The 14,804-nt window shown below is 44.8% G+C and overlaps 1 protein-coding gene across 2 annotated transcripts in view; it reads left to right on the plus strand.

The window, feature by feature from the left end:
- The window catches only part of Avl9 (AVL9 homolog (S. cerevisiase)), a 33,019-nt gene that overhangs the window by 12,631 nt on the left and 5,584 nt on the right, over positions 1-14,804 (plus strand). The window contains exons 3-12 of one of the 2 annotated variants that reach the window (XM_013035153.1): positions 947-1,032; positions 2,472-2,543; positions 3,666-3,755; positions 4,682-4,748; positions 5,253-5,293; positions 6,387-6,425; positions 7,850-7,919; positions 8,607-9,121; positions 11,667-11,801; positions 13,242-13,461. In XM_013035153.1, the coding sequence (XP_012890607.1) occupies positions 947-1,032; positions 2,472-2,543; positions 3,666-3,755; positions 4,682-4,748; positions 5,253-5,293; positions 6,387-6,425; positions 7,850-7,919; positions 8,607-9,121; positions 11,667-11,801; positions 13,242-13,461 (1,335 nt within the window). The remainder of the gene's footprint in view (positions 1-946; positions 1,033-2,471; positions 2,544-3,665; positions 3,756-4,681; positions 4,749-5,252; positions 5,294-6,386; positions 6,426-7,849; positions 7,920-8,606; positions 9,122-11,666; positions 11,802-13,241; positions 13,462-14,804) is intronic. The other variant, XM_013035154.1, reaches the window with a different exon arrangement.

Here is a 14,804-nt window from a genome sequence, read left to right on the forward strand (position 1 = left end):
TTTGCCATTGGTTTTTATTATTTGTTTCTTGTGTTTCTTTGTTAATTTATTCTGGGCTTGAACTCAGGTCCTGGGCACTGTCCCTGGGCTTTTTTTTGGGAGGGGGTGGGGTCCGGTCATGGGGCCTGAACTCTGAGCCTGGGCACTGTTCCTCAGCTTTTAAGCTCAAGGCTAGTGCTCTACCACTTGAGCCACAGCGCCACTTCCGGCTTTTTCTTTTTTTGCTTATGTGGTACTGAGGAATTGAACCTAGGGCCTCAGACATACAAGGCAAGTGCTCTACCACTGAGCCACCTTCCCAGCCCTCCCTGGGCTTTTTTGCTCAAGGCTAGTGCTCTACCACTTGAGTCACAGCACTTCTAGCTTTTTGATGATTAATTAGAGATAAGAGTCTCATGGGGGCTGGGAAGGTGGCTCAGTGGTAGAGCGCTTGCCTTGCATGCCTAAGGCCCTGGGACCAATTCCTCAGCACCATATAAGCAAAAAGAAAAAAGCCGGAAGTGGCGCTGTGGCTCAAGTGGTAGAGTGCTAGCCTTGAGCTGAAGAGCTGAGGGACAGTGCCCAGGCCCAGAGTTCAGGCCCCACGACCGGACCCCCCCAAAAAAATAAGAAAATAATTTTTTTAAAAAAGAGTCTCATGGACTTTTCTGCCTAAGCTGGCTTTGTACCGCAGTCCTCAGATTTCAGCTCCTTAGTAAGTAGGATTACAGATATGAGCCAGTAGTGCCCAGCTCTCTTCTTGCTTTTAATCTAGAGCAGTCTCTCTACAGAGCGTTTTGTGAAGAGTATACTCTCAAGGCACTGTGTGGAATTCTGGGAGGTTGCAATAAGTATGGCATGGGTCCCTGTTGTCTCACCACTTTGTGTTAGTGACTGCATTTTGAAGATTTGTGTTTACAAATAAGGTAACCCACCTTAGGACTTTTACTTCCCATGTGTCTTTTAGATACTGTGTTCTTTCACTTGCCACCCAGAAATGGAAGTGGAACCACGGTGTACGGCGTCTCCTGCTATCGACAAATTGAAGCCAAGGTACAGTGGTTGTGGTCAGCAGCAACAGAACAGATGCTGAACACAGACTTTATCTTCCATGTGATACCTGGATGTTTCAGGGTTGTTTTTTGTTGTTGTTGTTGTTGGTCATGGGGCTTAAACTCTGAACCCGGGTGCTATTCCTGAGCTCTTCAGCTCAAGGGTCAACTACTTGAGCCACAGCACCACTTCTGGTGTTCTGGTGGTTTATTGGAGATAAGAATCTCATGGACTTTGCTGCCCTAGCTGCTTTGAACTGTGATCCTCAGATCTCAGCCTCCTGAGTTGCTAGGATTACAGGCATGAGCCACCAGCACCCAGCTCAGGGTTGCTTTTTATTGGTTTGTCAGCACACATTAACAGTGCAAGGGAGTCTCAGTGTGCTGAGTAAATGTGGAACAAATTCACCCTCTATTCCTACAATCCTCCTCGATTACATTCCCACAATCCGTCTCCTGCTCTCCTTTTCAGACAGAATTTAGTGGGTTTCACTATACTGTTTTCGGGTGGATATGAGTGTATGTGTGTAGCATACTTCAGTCCTCCTCCCAGATGCTTAGACTTTATAAATACTTTATAAAACTATTACTCCAATAGTACCAATTTATTACCAGTGTCTTTATAAACTGGCAAAGGTGGTTACAATTATGCTGTTGTATGTTTTGTATACACCATTGTCAGATCATGATACCAGATTATCCATTTTTCACTGAAGTATTATAGTTAAGTTTCATAATTCTTTAAATTTTCTGTTTCTAGTGTTTGATGCTATTGTTAGCTTTCCATTACTGTAACAGAATACTGAGATAATCAGTGTATAAGAAGGAAAGGTTTATTTTGGTTCAGTGATTTCAGAGGTTGTAGCCCATAATCACTTGACCCCATTGTGTTGAAGCAGAGCATGTGGAGCTGCCAATCTAATGAGGGCCAAGAAGCAGAGAGATGGGTGGGAAGGGACATAGTTCCAAGAGCTCCTGTAAGGGACCAGGTCCTCTGACCTCATTTCCTACCCCCACTGGCATCACTTTTGCCTGGTAGGTCACATCCCTGCTGACCATACTTCAGATCCTCCACTGACCTCACTTCCGCACTCTAGGCCCTACCTCCTAAAGGTTCATTACCTTCCAGTAGCTCCATAGGCTGGTGACCAGGCCTTTAGCACCTGGACCAATAGAAAATTCCATAGATTGATTAAACTCAGTAGGGTTTAAATAAAATACTATTCCTGCATTGGGCAGCTCCCAGAACCACAGTAGGTTCTGAAAATTGCAGCCAACAGCATGGTCATAGCATTCAGTAAGTGTTTTGACTTTCTCAATAAGCAAGCTTACGTATTTAACTGGATGCAAGAAATTGCTTCTATTTATTGTTTTCCTGTTGGAAGTACTTTGTGAATAGTGCTGTGGAATACTTCTGATAATAACTATTTTTCATAATAGGCATTGAAAGTAAGGCAAGCCGACATCACCAGAGAGACGGTTCAGAAAAGTGTGTGTGTTTTAAGCAAGCTGGTAAGAGGCTCATAACTTGTGTGCAGATGTGTTGACATTCATGGTAGAGTCTCATTGAGGATGAGGCATGAGCATAGAAGGGATTTATTTTATTTATTTATTTTTGGTTAGTCATGTGGCTTCAACTCTGGGCCTGGACGCTGTCTTTCAGCTCTTCATCTCAAGGCTAGTGCTGTACCACTTGAGCCACAGCACCACTTCTGGTTTTCTGGTGGTTTAATTGGAGATAAGAGTCTCATGGACTTTTCTGCCTGGGTTGGCTTTGGACCATGATCCTCAGATCTCAGCTTCCTGAGTAGCTAGGATTACAACAGTGAGCCACCGGCACCCAGCTAGAAGGGATTTATGAGAGCCACTTGTTGAAATTAGTCAGGGCTTACTACTTGTGTGCTTGCCTTTTTGCTTCCTTTGTGTTCCCACACTTGTACTCTCATTTGTTCCTCAACGGAAGACATGAGAGGCGGGGAGGAGAGTAAGGGGTTTGAGGAGCTGTTGGGGAGGAAATTGACACTTGACCAAAATGAGGGAGCTAATAGATTTCACTCAGTCATTTTTGTTTTGTTTCTGTCTTTGGATGAGTAATGAATAATGAGTAATGAGAATCAGTAATGAATACAATTTTTCAGTGATCTTTGCATCTTATAAAAGACATACACATGAGAAAACATTAAAAAAGGCGGCTAAAAAAAACGATGCGAATCGTAGAAGAGGGTACTAAGTAGAATTGATTTGATACTAAGGGAATAGCTTTGTTCAAGTATACTAAAAATCCTCATGGTACCGGACACAGACTAGTTGTTTTGAGGCTCCACAGAGAAAAGGAAAAGAAAGTGAACTTCACTTCATTGTGAGCATTCAGTTATATGATTCAGGTAGATGCGTGCAGAATGAGGATAATTGAAATCAGGTGCTGAGAGCTGTGTATGTGTGCGAGCTGTGTGCCCTGTGCCCCGCAGTGCCTCGGCTGTAAGGGTGGCACTGTCTGGTTGTGCACACATTCAGCTCCATGAGCAGGTGGGCTGGAGATAGAGTCAGGTATAATTTTCTCAGAATAAAGTGAGGAGGCTTCTTTGTGGTTATTTACTCCCATCAACCTTACAGCACCTTTCTCTTTTCTTTAAGCCTCTCTATGGCTTACTCCAAGCAAAACTTCAACTCATTACACATGCCTATTTTGAAGAAAAGGATTTTTCCCAGATTTCCATCCTAAAGGTAAACTTTCTATCTCTCTGAAAACGTGTCCATCTGAAGGCAGGGTCAGTAGTCTATGAAGCACTGTCATTTATTAGCTTAAGAAAGACGTCCAGAAGGCTGGGAAGGTGGCTCAGTGGTAGAGCACTTGCCTTGCATGCATGAAGCCCTGGGTTCGATTCCTCAGCACCACATAAGCAAAAAGAAAAAAACAGGAAGTGGCGCTGTGGCTCAAGTGGTAGAGCGCTAGCCTTGAGCTGAAGACCTGAGGGACAGCGCCCAGGCCCAGAGTTCAGGCCCCACGACCGAACTCAAAAAAGAAAAAAAAAAGACATTCCATCTGCAATAAAACATTGAAGGATCAGGATTTCTTCATAGTACATACGATGTCTCACCAAAAAGAATAATGACTGTAAGTAACTGCATAGATGTTTTTCTATGGCATAGCTTTTGTAAGTTTGCTTATCAATAAACACCACAGTACATTCATAAGTCAGGCTGTGGCCCCTAGGTCCAATGTTTAATTGAAGATGGATAATGCCTTTCTCAAGGTTCATGCAGGCACAGATACAGGTCTCCTGGACACCAGGGAGAGTGAGACAGTAATTGGGTAGGGAGGCAGAGGGACTTACTCTGAACTTCCTACTCCCATGTGGTGACTCAGGCTGTACAATGAGGAGAGAGCAAGGAGAGGGAAAGAGGAGAGAGAAAGACATTGTAACATCCACAGTTGGTGTCCAGTTCTCTTTCGCAGTTGCTCTGTATGGAAGAGACCTAGTGCTAAAAACTGGCAGGTTTCTGGAGATATCTTGATGGTTTCTAAACTTAGTATCTGTCAGAATAAGCTGCCCAACTTTTTCCGGCAATCCTATGTCTGGGGGTGACCTTGAGCTCTGATAACCATGTGCCTGGGGGTGATGGTGAGCTCTGACAACCGTGTCCCCTAGGAGCTCTATGAACACATGAACAGCTCCTTGGGCGGGACCTCGCTGGAAGGATCCCAAGTATATCTCGGTAAGTCCCTTCTACACGTCATATAGGGGAAGCTGCCTCCTAATGCACATGGGGCCGGCCCTGTTGGTGGGCATATGATAGGGCACATAAAAATTTTGATATTTGCATGTCCTCTGTGTACAATCAGGGTTTTTCAGTGTTAGCTGCTGCTGCTGCTTCAGCCAGCTTCTTAGCCAGTGTTTGCACTCATGGCAGAGTTCACAGCTTTTCCTAGGTACACATGCACTTACAAAATTAAATAGATGAAGTCAGTTTGTCAGTCAGTCACCCCCACCATATATCTAGGTTTCCATCTCCATACTCGGCTCAGCTGCTGGTTTCAAACTCCCTCCCCTCCAGACCCAGAGTCCTGTTGGACAGCTCTGCTTCTGAGCAAGTGTGTATTTTGACAAATATTTGAATATTCGTGTGCTCCCACTTGCTTTGTTAACCCTCGCTTTCTAACTAACTTTCCACAAAAACTGTAGAATTCAGTCACAGATTAGCTTTGCATTACTGTTACAGGTCTGTCCCCTCGAGATCTGGTCCTTCATTTTCGACACAAGGTAGGATTCCTTCTTTAATTTATAGTGTGCTAAATGCTATGTCTTTGGTATTGTCTGGGCATGTGTTTGCTACTACTGGAGTTTCTCAAAAAAGGGATTTATACTTGGTAGGCAAACACTTTCCCTGCTTGAGCCACACCTCCAGCCCTTTTTGCTGGTATTATTTTTCAGATTGGAGCTCACTTTTTATCCAGGCTGGCTCAGATAGCAGTCCCCTCTTTTTGCTTCCCATATTGCTGAGGAGCTGAGGTGACAGGCGCATACCACCATGCCCAGCTGCTTTTGAGATAGGATTTTGCTAACTTTTTGCTTGGGACTGCCCTGAAACCTTGATCCTCTGGTTCTCTGCTGTTGGGTGTTTACAGACATGAGTCACTGCATTCATCTGAGACACCATTCTTACTGCATTTCTTTTATTGACAGATGCAATGTGCTATATAAGATTCAGATTCGTGCATAACTATTTTAGATCTTTGAGGACTGGTGCTTGGCCTTAGAGTCATACAAAGTTGAAACTGTCAGGAATGTTTGTATCATAGACATTTTTAAAAGACTACAAAACTGTCTATTCTAGCAGGGTAGATTTGTGTTTTTCTAGTGTCTGAAATTTCAGCTATGCTTAGATCAAAGTGGGGAAGAACATGTTTTGATTTGCTGAATATTGCTCTGAGAATGGAACATTTTCTGGCAAAATAGCTGTCCTTTACCTTTCCAATCTTGTATTCTGTTTTTGGCTATGGGGATTATGATCTTGGTTATTAAAGCAGATGTTGTCTGAGACATGTATTCATTTCCCAAATGTGTATCAAAAACCTGAGGTTCAATGCCCTGCACCCTTGCCCTTTAAGATACTTGCAAAAATTTCAGGCAAAAATTCCTCCATGCCTTCCACCAAAGATAATTTGCTTCAAGATTTGCATGATTCTTACATTTTTAAGGGGGCACAATTATTATTAATTTCTTGGTATAAATCCATAATGTATCATACGGTTTTAATTTACTCCAATTAGTTCGGTTAGATGGCACATGGCTGTATTTAAGAAGGGGACACAGGACTACAATGTCTAATTTTAATACATTGTTCTTTCTTCAGGTCTTAATCCTGTTTAAACTAATTCTTCTTGAGAAAAAGGTATGATACAAAAGGATAAAGAGCTGTGTGCTGGTGGCTCACATCTATATTCCTACCTACTCAGGAAGCTAAGATCTGAGGATTGTGGTTCAAAGCTAGCCTGGGCAGGAATGTCTATGAGACTGTCATCTCCAGTTAACTACCAGAAAACTGGAAGTGGTGTTACGGGTCAAAATGGTAGAGCACTAACCTTGAGTGAAAGAGCTAAAGGACAGTGCCCAGGCCCTGAGTTCAAGCCCCATGACTGACCAAAATAAATACATAAATAAAAAATAAAGAGATTAATGGAAGGCTGCTATAGTGTTTACCTTTTATTAACATTTTTATAGAAATTAATAAAATATTTAGGTATTTTTTGCTTATGAAACTGGTGACCTGGAGCATGTGTTCTGAGTGCTACTGCTGTCCACGTTTGAATGTTGGACACATATTCACTCCATCATCAGGATCGTTTTGGATATAGGTAACAGAGCTCCAAGGTTAAGCTAACTTGACTTTAAAGCAAGTGCCTGGCCCATGCAGACTTCAGGCTTGGCCGACTCAATGGTCATGGTGAGTTAGTCACTAAGCACCTGGATTTCCCCTCTCTCCTGTGCAGTGCCCCATCCAACTTTCTCTGGGGCTCCATTTCCCTGGTAGCACAGGAACTAATCTGCTTCTTGCTTCTCAGTCCCAATTGGTGGGAAACCACTTGATATGAATTCTTCACTCCAGTTGGTTTGGCTTGTCAGGCTGTGGGTCTAGCCCTGCCTGCACTTGTTTCCTGGTCTGCCTTGCCCCTGAGTCTTTGCATGCATTTCTCAGACCTTGTAAGCAGGCATGTCCTCCAGAGTTAGTTATATTCAGTAAAAATCTCAGCTGTAGAGACTGGGGAAGGGCTGGATGCACTCTGTGCTATAGGAAGTTGAGCCACAGATGAGCTTACGGTTCTCCATGCTCTGTTCAAGCTCAGCAGTCCCCTGCAGTATCCCAGCATTGCCGGTCCCCCAGGGTCAGAAAGCTCTGTCACTGTGCACTTGCTTTATTTTGTACTCTGTGACACTGGGACTCTTTAAAGAATCCAGATTTGGATTAGAGTTGTTTCATATTAAACATTTTAATAAGAATGTTACTCAGGTGAAGGGCTCCTTGGTCATGTTGGAAGGCTCATAGTTATGTGGACAGCTGGTAATAATTCGCAGTTTGGTGGATTGGTTCAGGCGGTGTCCCACCTCATGGGTGCCAGGGATAAGGGATAAATCTAACACACTGAGTAAATACCCTATGCCAAACACTTCCATGGTCATTTTAGTATCAAGTGTTTTCTGTCAGTGCTTGTACACCAGTTAGCTATGATCCTTCTGCAGAGAGCTCAACCCCTACCCCTTTTAGTAGCATTCAGGCTTCATGGATTTTCTAATTAATTTCGGTTGACTCCATTTCAGGTTCTTTTTTATATTTCTCCAGTGAACAAGTTGGTGGGGGCGCTGATGACTGTGTTATCCCTCTTCCCAGGTAAGAGGACTGTGGTTTCCCATCTACTCTTCATTACACTTGGCTGTAATAAGAACAATCAAAAGATAAGTGTTAGGGTTAGTCTTCGTATTTTTACGTGACATTTTCCTTTGGGAATAGGTTTTCTTTTTTGTCTGAGTTTTCCTTCATTTCTTTAAGGTTTTTTTTTCTTTTTATAAATGAATACAATAATAACTTTTTGTTTTCTTGGTCTTATTGGCAGTACTGGGCCTTGAACTAGGCAGACCCACATTACCTTGAGCCTTGCTGCCTCCAGCTTCTGTTGGCATTGGTTATTTTTAAATCAGGGGCTTGCCTAGTGCCTGGACTGCAGTCTTCCCACTTGTGCCTCTCCAGGAGGCTGGGGTGACAGGTGCACACACAGTGCACACCGTTCCAACACCATGCTTCCCCAAAGCTTGAGTAACAGGTGCACACTACCATGCTCAACTGTTGTTGAGATCGAGTTTCCTAAACTGCATTCCCCAGAACTCAGCCTCTGAGTAGCTGGGATTCCAGGATTGTGCAGTGCCTGGCACAGGCACAGCCTTCAAAACCTTTAAATGTAGGAGCATTCTGCTGCATGAAACTGCACAGTTCTAGTCTTTCCTGTTTTAAACACAGCTCTAATCTTACGTGTTATTATCTGTTATAAACCATGCGGATCTCCACCCCTGCGTGTTCTAGGCATGATTGAGCATGGACTTGGTGACTGCTCTCAGTATAGACCCCGGAAGAGCGTGTCAGAAGAGGCAGGACTGCAGGAGAGCAGGACTCCAGTGGATGACTCCCTCTCTGAGCCTGCTTCTGAAACTTCCAGTGCTAATGTGAAGATGGAGGTGAGCAGCAGCCACAGAGGAGATGCAGCCCTCACCTCTGAAAAGCCTCTGTTCCCAGTAGATGACAAGGGACAGGAAGGATCCAGTGCCCAGCAGTACTTGAAGCCCCCCTCCCGCCTGTCTCCAGAATCTTCAGAAAGTGACTGGGAGACGCTAGATCCCAGCGTCCTAGAGGACTTGAAAGAAAGGGGGCCAGTAGAACCCGACCTCACAGACTCGCTTCCTAAAGACTTGGTGCCCTCAGACAGCCCCCCGATTACTGTCCAGCCGCAGGCCCACACTGGCCAAGTGGTCCTGATGCCAGGACTCATTTCAGGGTTGGAAGAGGACCAGTATGGCATGCCCCTGGCCATCTTCACAAAGGTAGGATGGGTGGCTGGGTAGCTCAGTGCTGAAGGCCATCGGGTCTCAAAAGTGTTTTTTTTTGCTTGTGCTTTAATCATTTATTTAATCATTTTGAATCTTATTATTTTTATTTTTATTGTTATTATAAAGGTGATATGCAGAAGGGTTACAGTTACATAAATCAGGTAGTTTTTCTTAAAAATGTCTGGGGCAGCTGGGCACTGGTGGTTCATGCCTGTAATCCTAGCTACTCAGAAGACTGAGATCTGAGGATCGCGGTTCAAAGCCAGCCCAGGCAGGAGAGACTGTGAGACTCCCATCTCCAATAAACCACCAGAAAACCGGAAGTGGCACTGTAGCTCAAGTGGTAGAGCGCTCGCCTTGAGCTGAAGAGCTGAAGGACAGCACCCAGGCCCAGAGTTCAAGCCCCATGACCGACAAAAAAAAAAAAAAATGTCTGGGGCAGCACCGCTTCTGCCTGGAGTGCAGGTGAAAGGTTCTGTCAGGTGCCGTGAGGTGCCATGAGGAGCTGAGGGCCTTGGTATGTATGAAGGCAGCAAGTCTCCAGGTCTCCTTTTAAGTACATAAGTTAAATCAAGGAAGTCCAGAGTCCTGATGGCACTTATGAATGTATAGTACACATTACCTTGGTAGCCCCACCGGCCAGGAGATGGAGGCAGGGCATCCATGAGCCCCAGACAACTCAGCAAATCACACAGATCCTGTGTCTCAGGAAATCACATTGTAATGTCATTATACGTAGGGAGCTGTGATAGATAAGACATTTTCTGGAAGCTACAATTTTGGGGCCTTTTTTGTTTTCGTTGTTTATTCTATCCAGGAAAAACTGTTGTAGTGTTATTTGCAAGTTATTTTTGAACATGGAACGGAAAAAAAATTCCATTTTGTTCTTTTACCATAGACAAGGAGCACTAACAGGCGCAAATGAAGCCATGTGGAAATGCATTTCATGTCTTGTCAATCAAGCTTGCTTAGCAGAATGTTGGGAGTCGTGTACTTGATGCTGAATGTTGTTGAGCTCTATTTCCAACTTACCTTTTGTCTTTCTTTTCCCTCTCCCCTTTATCCTAACATGTTCTGCATGTGTATGTGTATGTATACAGGTATATATGTGAATGTACATGTCCCTCAGTATGTATGTCTTTTAGGTGCGGCTTTTTGAGTGTGGTTCATCTCAACATGATGCTCTCTAGTTCCATACATTTTTCTGCAAAGGACATGATTTCATTTTGCTTATGGCTGTGTAATAATCTGTGTGTGTGTGTGTGTGTGTGTGTGTGTGTGTGTGTGTGTCAAAATCTCTTGGGAAGGGCTGGGAAGGTGGCTCAGTGGTAGAGCGCTTGCCTTGCGTGCATGAGGCCCTGGGTTCGATTCCTCAGTGTGTGTGTGTGTGTGTGTGTGTGTCAAAATCTCTTGGGAAGGGCTGGGAAGGTGGCTCAGTGGTAGAGCGCTTGTCTTGCGTGCATGAGGCCCTGAGTTTGATTCCTCAGCACCACATAAGCAAAAAGAAAAAAGCAGGAAGTGGCACTGTGGCTCAAGTGGCACTAGCCTTGAGCTGAAGAGCTGAGGGACAGCGCCCAGGCCTAGAGTTCAGGCCCCACGATCGGACCCCCTCCCCTAAAAAAAAAATCTCTTGGGAAGCAAGCAGTAATGTTTTGGATTTGGATTTGGTTTTAGTTGTTGGTATGGGGTTTTGTGCATACTCCAGTGCCTCTGAGGTTTACAGACTCACTAATAACTTCCAAGGCAGTGTTGTTTGAAATAAAACCCACAACTACTGCCATTCAATTTTGCTTTATCTGTTGGTAGCAAATTGTCTAGACGTATCTTTACCTTTGTTTCTGTTTTTTGGCTGGTCCTGCAGCTTGAACTCTGGGCCTGGGTTCTGTCCCTGAGCTTCTTTGGCACAAGGCTAGAAATCTTCCACTTTAGCCACAGCACCACTTCTGGCTTTCTGGCTTCGAACCTCGATCCTCATATCTCAGCTTCCAAGTAGCTAGGATTACAGGTGTGAGCCATCGGCACCTGGCTCCTTTACCTGACTTTTTGTAGTAGGGAAATAAAATATTGTGGTGCTTTGCCATCCTAATAATGGTATTTTGGTGATCATGTGCAAGCGCATGTTTGAAAGAAAATTTTTTGGCTGTACTGGGTTTTAATCGGTTTGAACCAAAGGCCTTTGTACTTCCTAGGTAGGAGCTATATCACTTTAGCCACACTTGCAGCCCTTTTATCGTAGTTACTTTTCATATATTCTCACATTTATAGCCACGTTGACCAGGACCATGATCCTGTTTAGACTTTCCTGTTTGTCTGGGATGACATATCTACCACATCAAGCCCAGATTTTTTTGTTGATGATGAGTCTGTTATTGTTTTGCCTGTGCTGGCCTCTAACTTCGGGTTCTCCAGATCTCTGCCTCCTCCAAAATAGTTAGTATTATAGTGTGAGTCTGTAATAGGACTCACTGGTGTTTCTAGGGGCAGGCAGGGAAGGCTGGGCAATGTTCTCTTCCTTTCTTACCATGTCCTCTGCCTGCAGGGTTACCTGTGCCTGCCTTACATGGCTTTGCAGCAGCATCACCTTCTCTCTGATGTCACCGTGCGCGGATTCGTTGCTGGAGCCACTAACATTCTTTTTCGACAACAGAAACACCTCAGCGATGCCGTGGTGGAAGTAGGTTGTGTCTGGTGTTCTGGCACTGATGGGCCCTGCCCCTTCCTCAGCTGCTTCCATAAGGCACAATGATAGCCCTGTAAAGGGCACCCTCAGCTTCACATGTGGCATGAGACCCCGGAAGATGGGCAAACGTACTCGTGCAGAGGCTGAGGTCAGAGGTCAAGTCAGTGCCAGGAGAGCAAACAGCCAGTACATGTGTGAGCCAGCGCAGCTTCCTGTCAGCCACAAGTCACCAAAACACATTTCCTGTGTGAGTTCCTCCTCCTAGTCCATGTAGCATGTGCCTAAAGTAAGAAAGAAGCCAAGAATAGGTATTTGGTCTTATCATTACACAAGAAGTTCAAACCATCTAGTCAATTTTACAGTTCAAGGAGTCCTTTAAAAAGCAAAAACTGGGCCTGTGATCCTAACTACTCAAACAGCTGAGATCAGGACATCCCAAGCCAGCCTGGAAAAGTCAAAGAAATCCCATGTCTAGTTAACTAGCAAAATATTGGACTGGAGGCATGACTCAAATGGCAGAGCCCCAGCTGTGAGCAAACGTGCTGAGAAAGAGCACAGACCTGCAAGCCCTGTTCTGCAGAGAGAGAAAGAGACACAGACAGAGAGTCCTTGCTAAGGTTTTTGTAGGTCCTGACAGGAGGTACATGCTTTATGGGGAGATAGTTCCAGGTTATTTATTATGGTCTGAATTTGGAGGACAGTGTCTTTCCTTTCCAAGCCAGGAGGACACAGAACCAGAGCTGCTGTGGCTTGTAGGCAGGCTGGAGGGCTTAAGGGTATTTGCTAAATCTGTGGGCCTAGAGTGCAGCTGTGGGGTAGAGCACTGGCCCAGTGTCTGTCTCTAGCCTATGAAAGCAAACCCAGTTACAGCTAATATGTATTCATTGTATATCAAACATTACATAATAAAATGTTCCCCCAAATCCACACATTCCACAGGAAAAGTTAAGGTTGTTCATTTCAGGTGATTAAAGATTTTTATCATAAGCTGGGTGCCAGTGTCTCACCTATAATCCTAGCTACTTAGAAGGCTGAGATCTGAGGACAACAGTTCAAAGCCAGCTTGTGCAGGAAAGTCCATAAGACTCTTATCTCCAATAAACCACCAGAAAACCGGGAGTGGCACTGTGGCCCAAGTGGTAGAGTGCTCACCTTGAGCTGAAGAGATCAGAGACAGTGCCTGGGCTCAGAGTTCAAGTATCAAGATCGGCAAAAAAAAAAAATATATATATATATATATATCAAAATGGTGCATTTATGCATGTACTTTCTGCAAACAAAACGAGCATTTTTTGAATATACTGGACACAAGTGTAGGAGCCGGTTTCCTGAGTGTGGTTCTGTCCCTTGACCTGTCCCTTGCTGGCCTTAGTTACAATTCCTCTGACCAAGGACTGGGCCTGCTGACTTACCCCTCATCCTCACTTCCTGTAGGTAGAGGAGGCGCTTGTGCAGATCCATGACCCAGAGCTCAGGAAACTGCTGAGCCCAACCACGGCAGACCTGAGGTTCGCGGACCACCTGGTAAAGCATGTCACAGAGAACCGCGATGACGTTTTCCTGGATGGCACAGGCTGGGAGGGTGGCGACGAATGGATCCGGGCCCAGTTTGCAGTCTATCTTCATGCCCTGCTGGCTGCCACCCTGCAGCTAGGTGAGGTGCCCGTAGATACGTAGAGGTGCACGTTGTGGTTGCCCTGCACACAGAGACCGTCCTGAGCCTGCCCAAAGCCTTGGCTTTGCATCCATTTTTGGCATTTCTGTGGGCTGGGATGGTCCCAGGGCCTTGGACATGCTAGGCATGTGCTTGTCCCTGTGCTGATCCCAGCTCATGTTTTGTCAGGGCTTTGTTTTATGGTCTTTTTACAGAAATAGAGCCCTTTGAGCATATTGTACCAGTCTTGCCTTTTCTGGCTCTTAAGTAGAAACCTAAAACAAACACTGAGCCCTGCCTCAGGAGTCTTCACAGTGTGGCACCACAGAGGGCATGTCACCTGTCAGCCTTCATGGCCATGTACACAGTGAAGACCTCTGGAGAAAACAGTCACAAGCCACATTCCCCACTTGCTCCTGCTAAGAAATCCTTCCAAGAAATGGGCAAGATGGCTCCCCATAGAAAGATCTGGAAAGTAGCACTAGAGCTTTGCCCAAGCTTCACCACCTCAGGAGACTAGCAAATATCTAGCAAGTAGAATTGTTCTCCTCCAGGACTCCCTAGTCCTCCATCAGTGTTGGCTGGATGTCAATAAGATAGTCTAAAAGGGAGGCCCCAGTTCCTGTCACTGGACTTCATGAGTAACCCATTTATTTTCCTTTGTAAACTACTTTTCCAGGAGGCTGTAAGAACTAACTAACATTTTATTTGAAACATTTAACAGGGAGAAAGACCTTTTCTGGGAGCTGGGAATGTGGCTTAGTGGTAGAGTACTTGCCTAGCATGCATAAAATGCATAAAATGGGTTCAAGTCAGAAGTGGCTAAAGTGGTAGAGTGCTAGCCTTGAGCAAAAGCAGCTCAGGGACAGTGCCCAAGCTCTGAGTTCAAGCCCCAGGACTGGCAAAACAAAAAACAAACTTTTCTGAATACCTGAAATCTAATAATTCCTGCCATCTTTGCAACAATCCTGAAGGCAGTGTCTTGCCATGTCTATTTTATTTTTCTTTTATTTTTTAACAAGTTTCATTTTATCTTCTAGCGGTATTTAGGTTTGAACTCAAGGTCTAGGTTAGTTGGCAGTTGCTCTACCACTTGAGCCATGCCCCCATTCCGTTTTGCTTTTATTATTGTTCAAGTGTTTTACCTGAGCCAGCCTTGACCACTGGCTTCGTACTTAAGATTCCTACACATCTGGGATTACATTTGTGATCACCATGCCCGGCTTTTCCATTGAGATTGAGTTTCCCTAAGTTTTTGCTGGGGTAGGCCAGCCTTGAGCCACTGTCTTTCTGATTGCTACCTCTCTATAGTAGCTGGGATTGCAGGCATGTGCCACCTCTGG

Source organism: Dipodomys ordii, unplaced genomic scaffold (genome assembly GCF_000151885.1).
Source record: "Dipodomys ordii isolate 6190 unplaced genomic scaffold, Dord_2.0 Scaffold205, whole genome shotgun sequence".
Classification (NCBI taxonomy): domain Eukaryota; kingdom Metazoa; phylum Chordata; class Mammalia; order Rodentia; family Heteromyidae; genus Dipodomys; species Dipodomys ordii.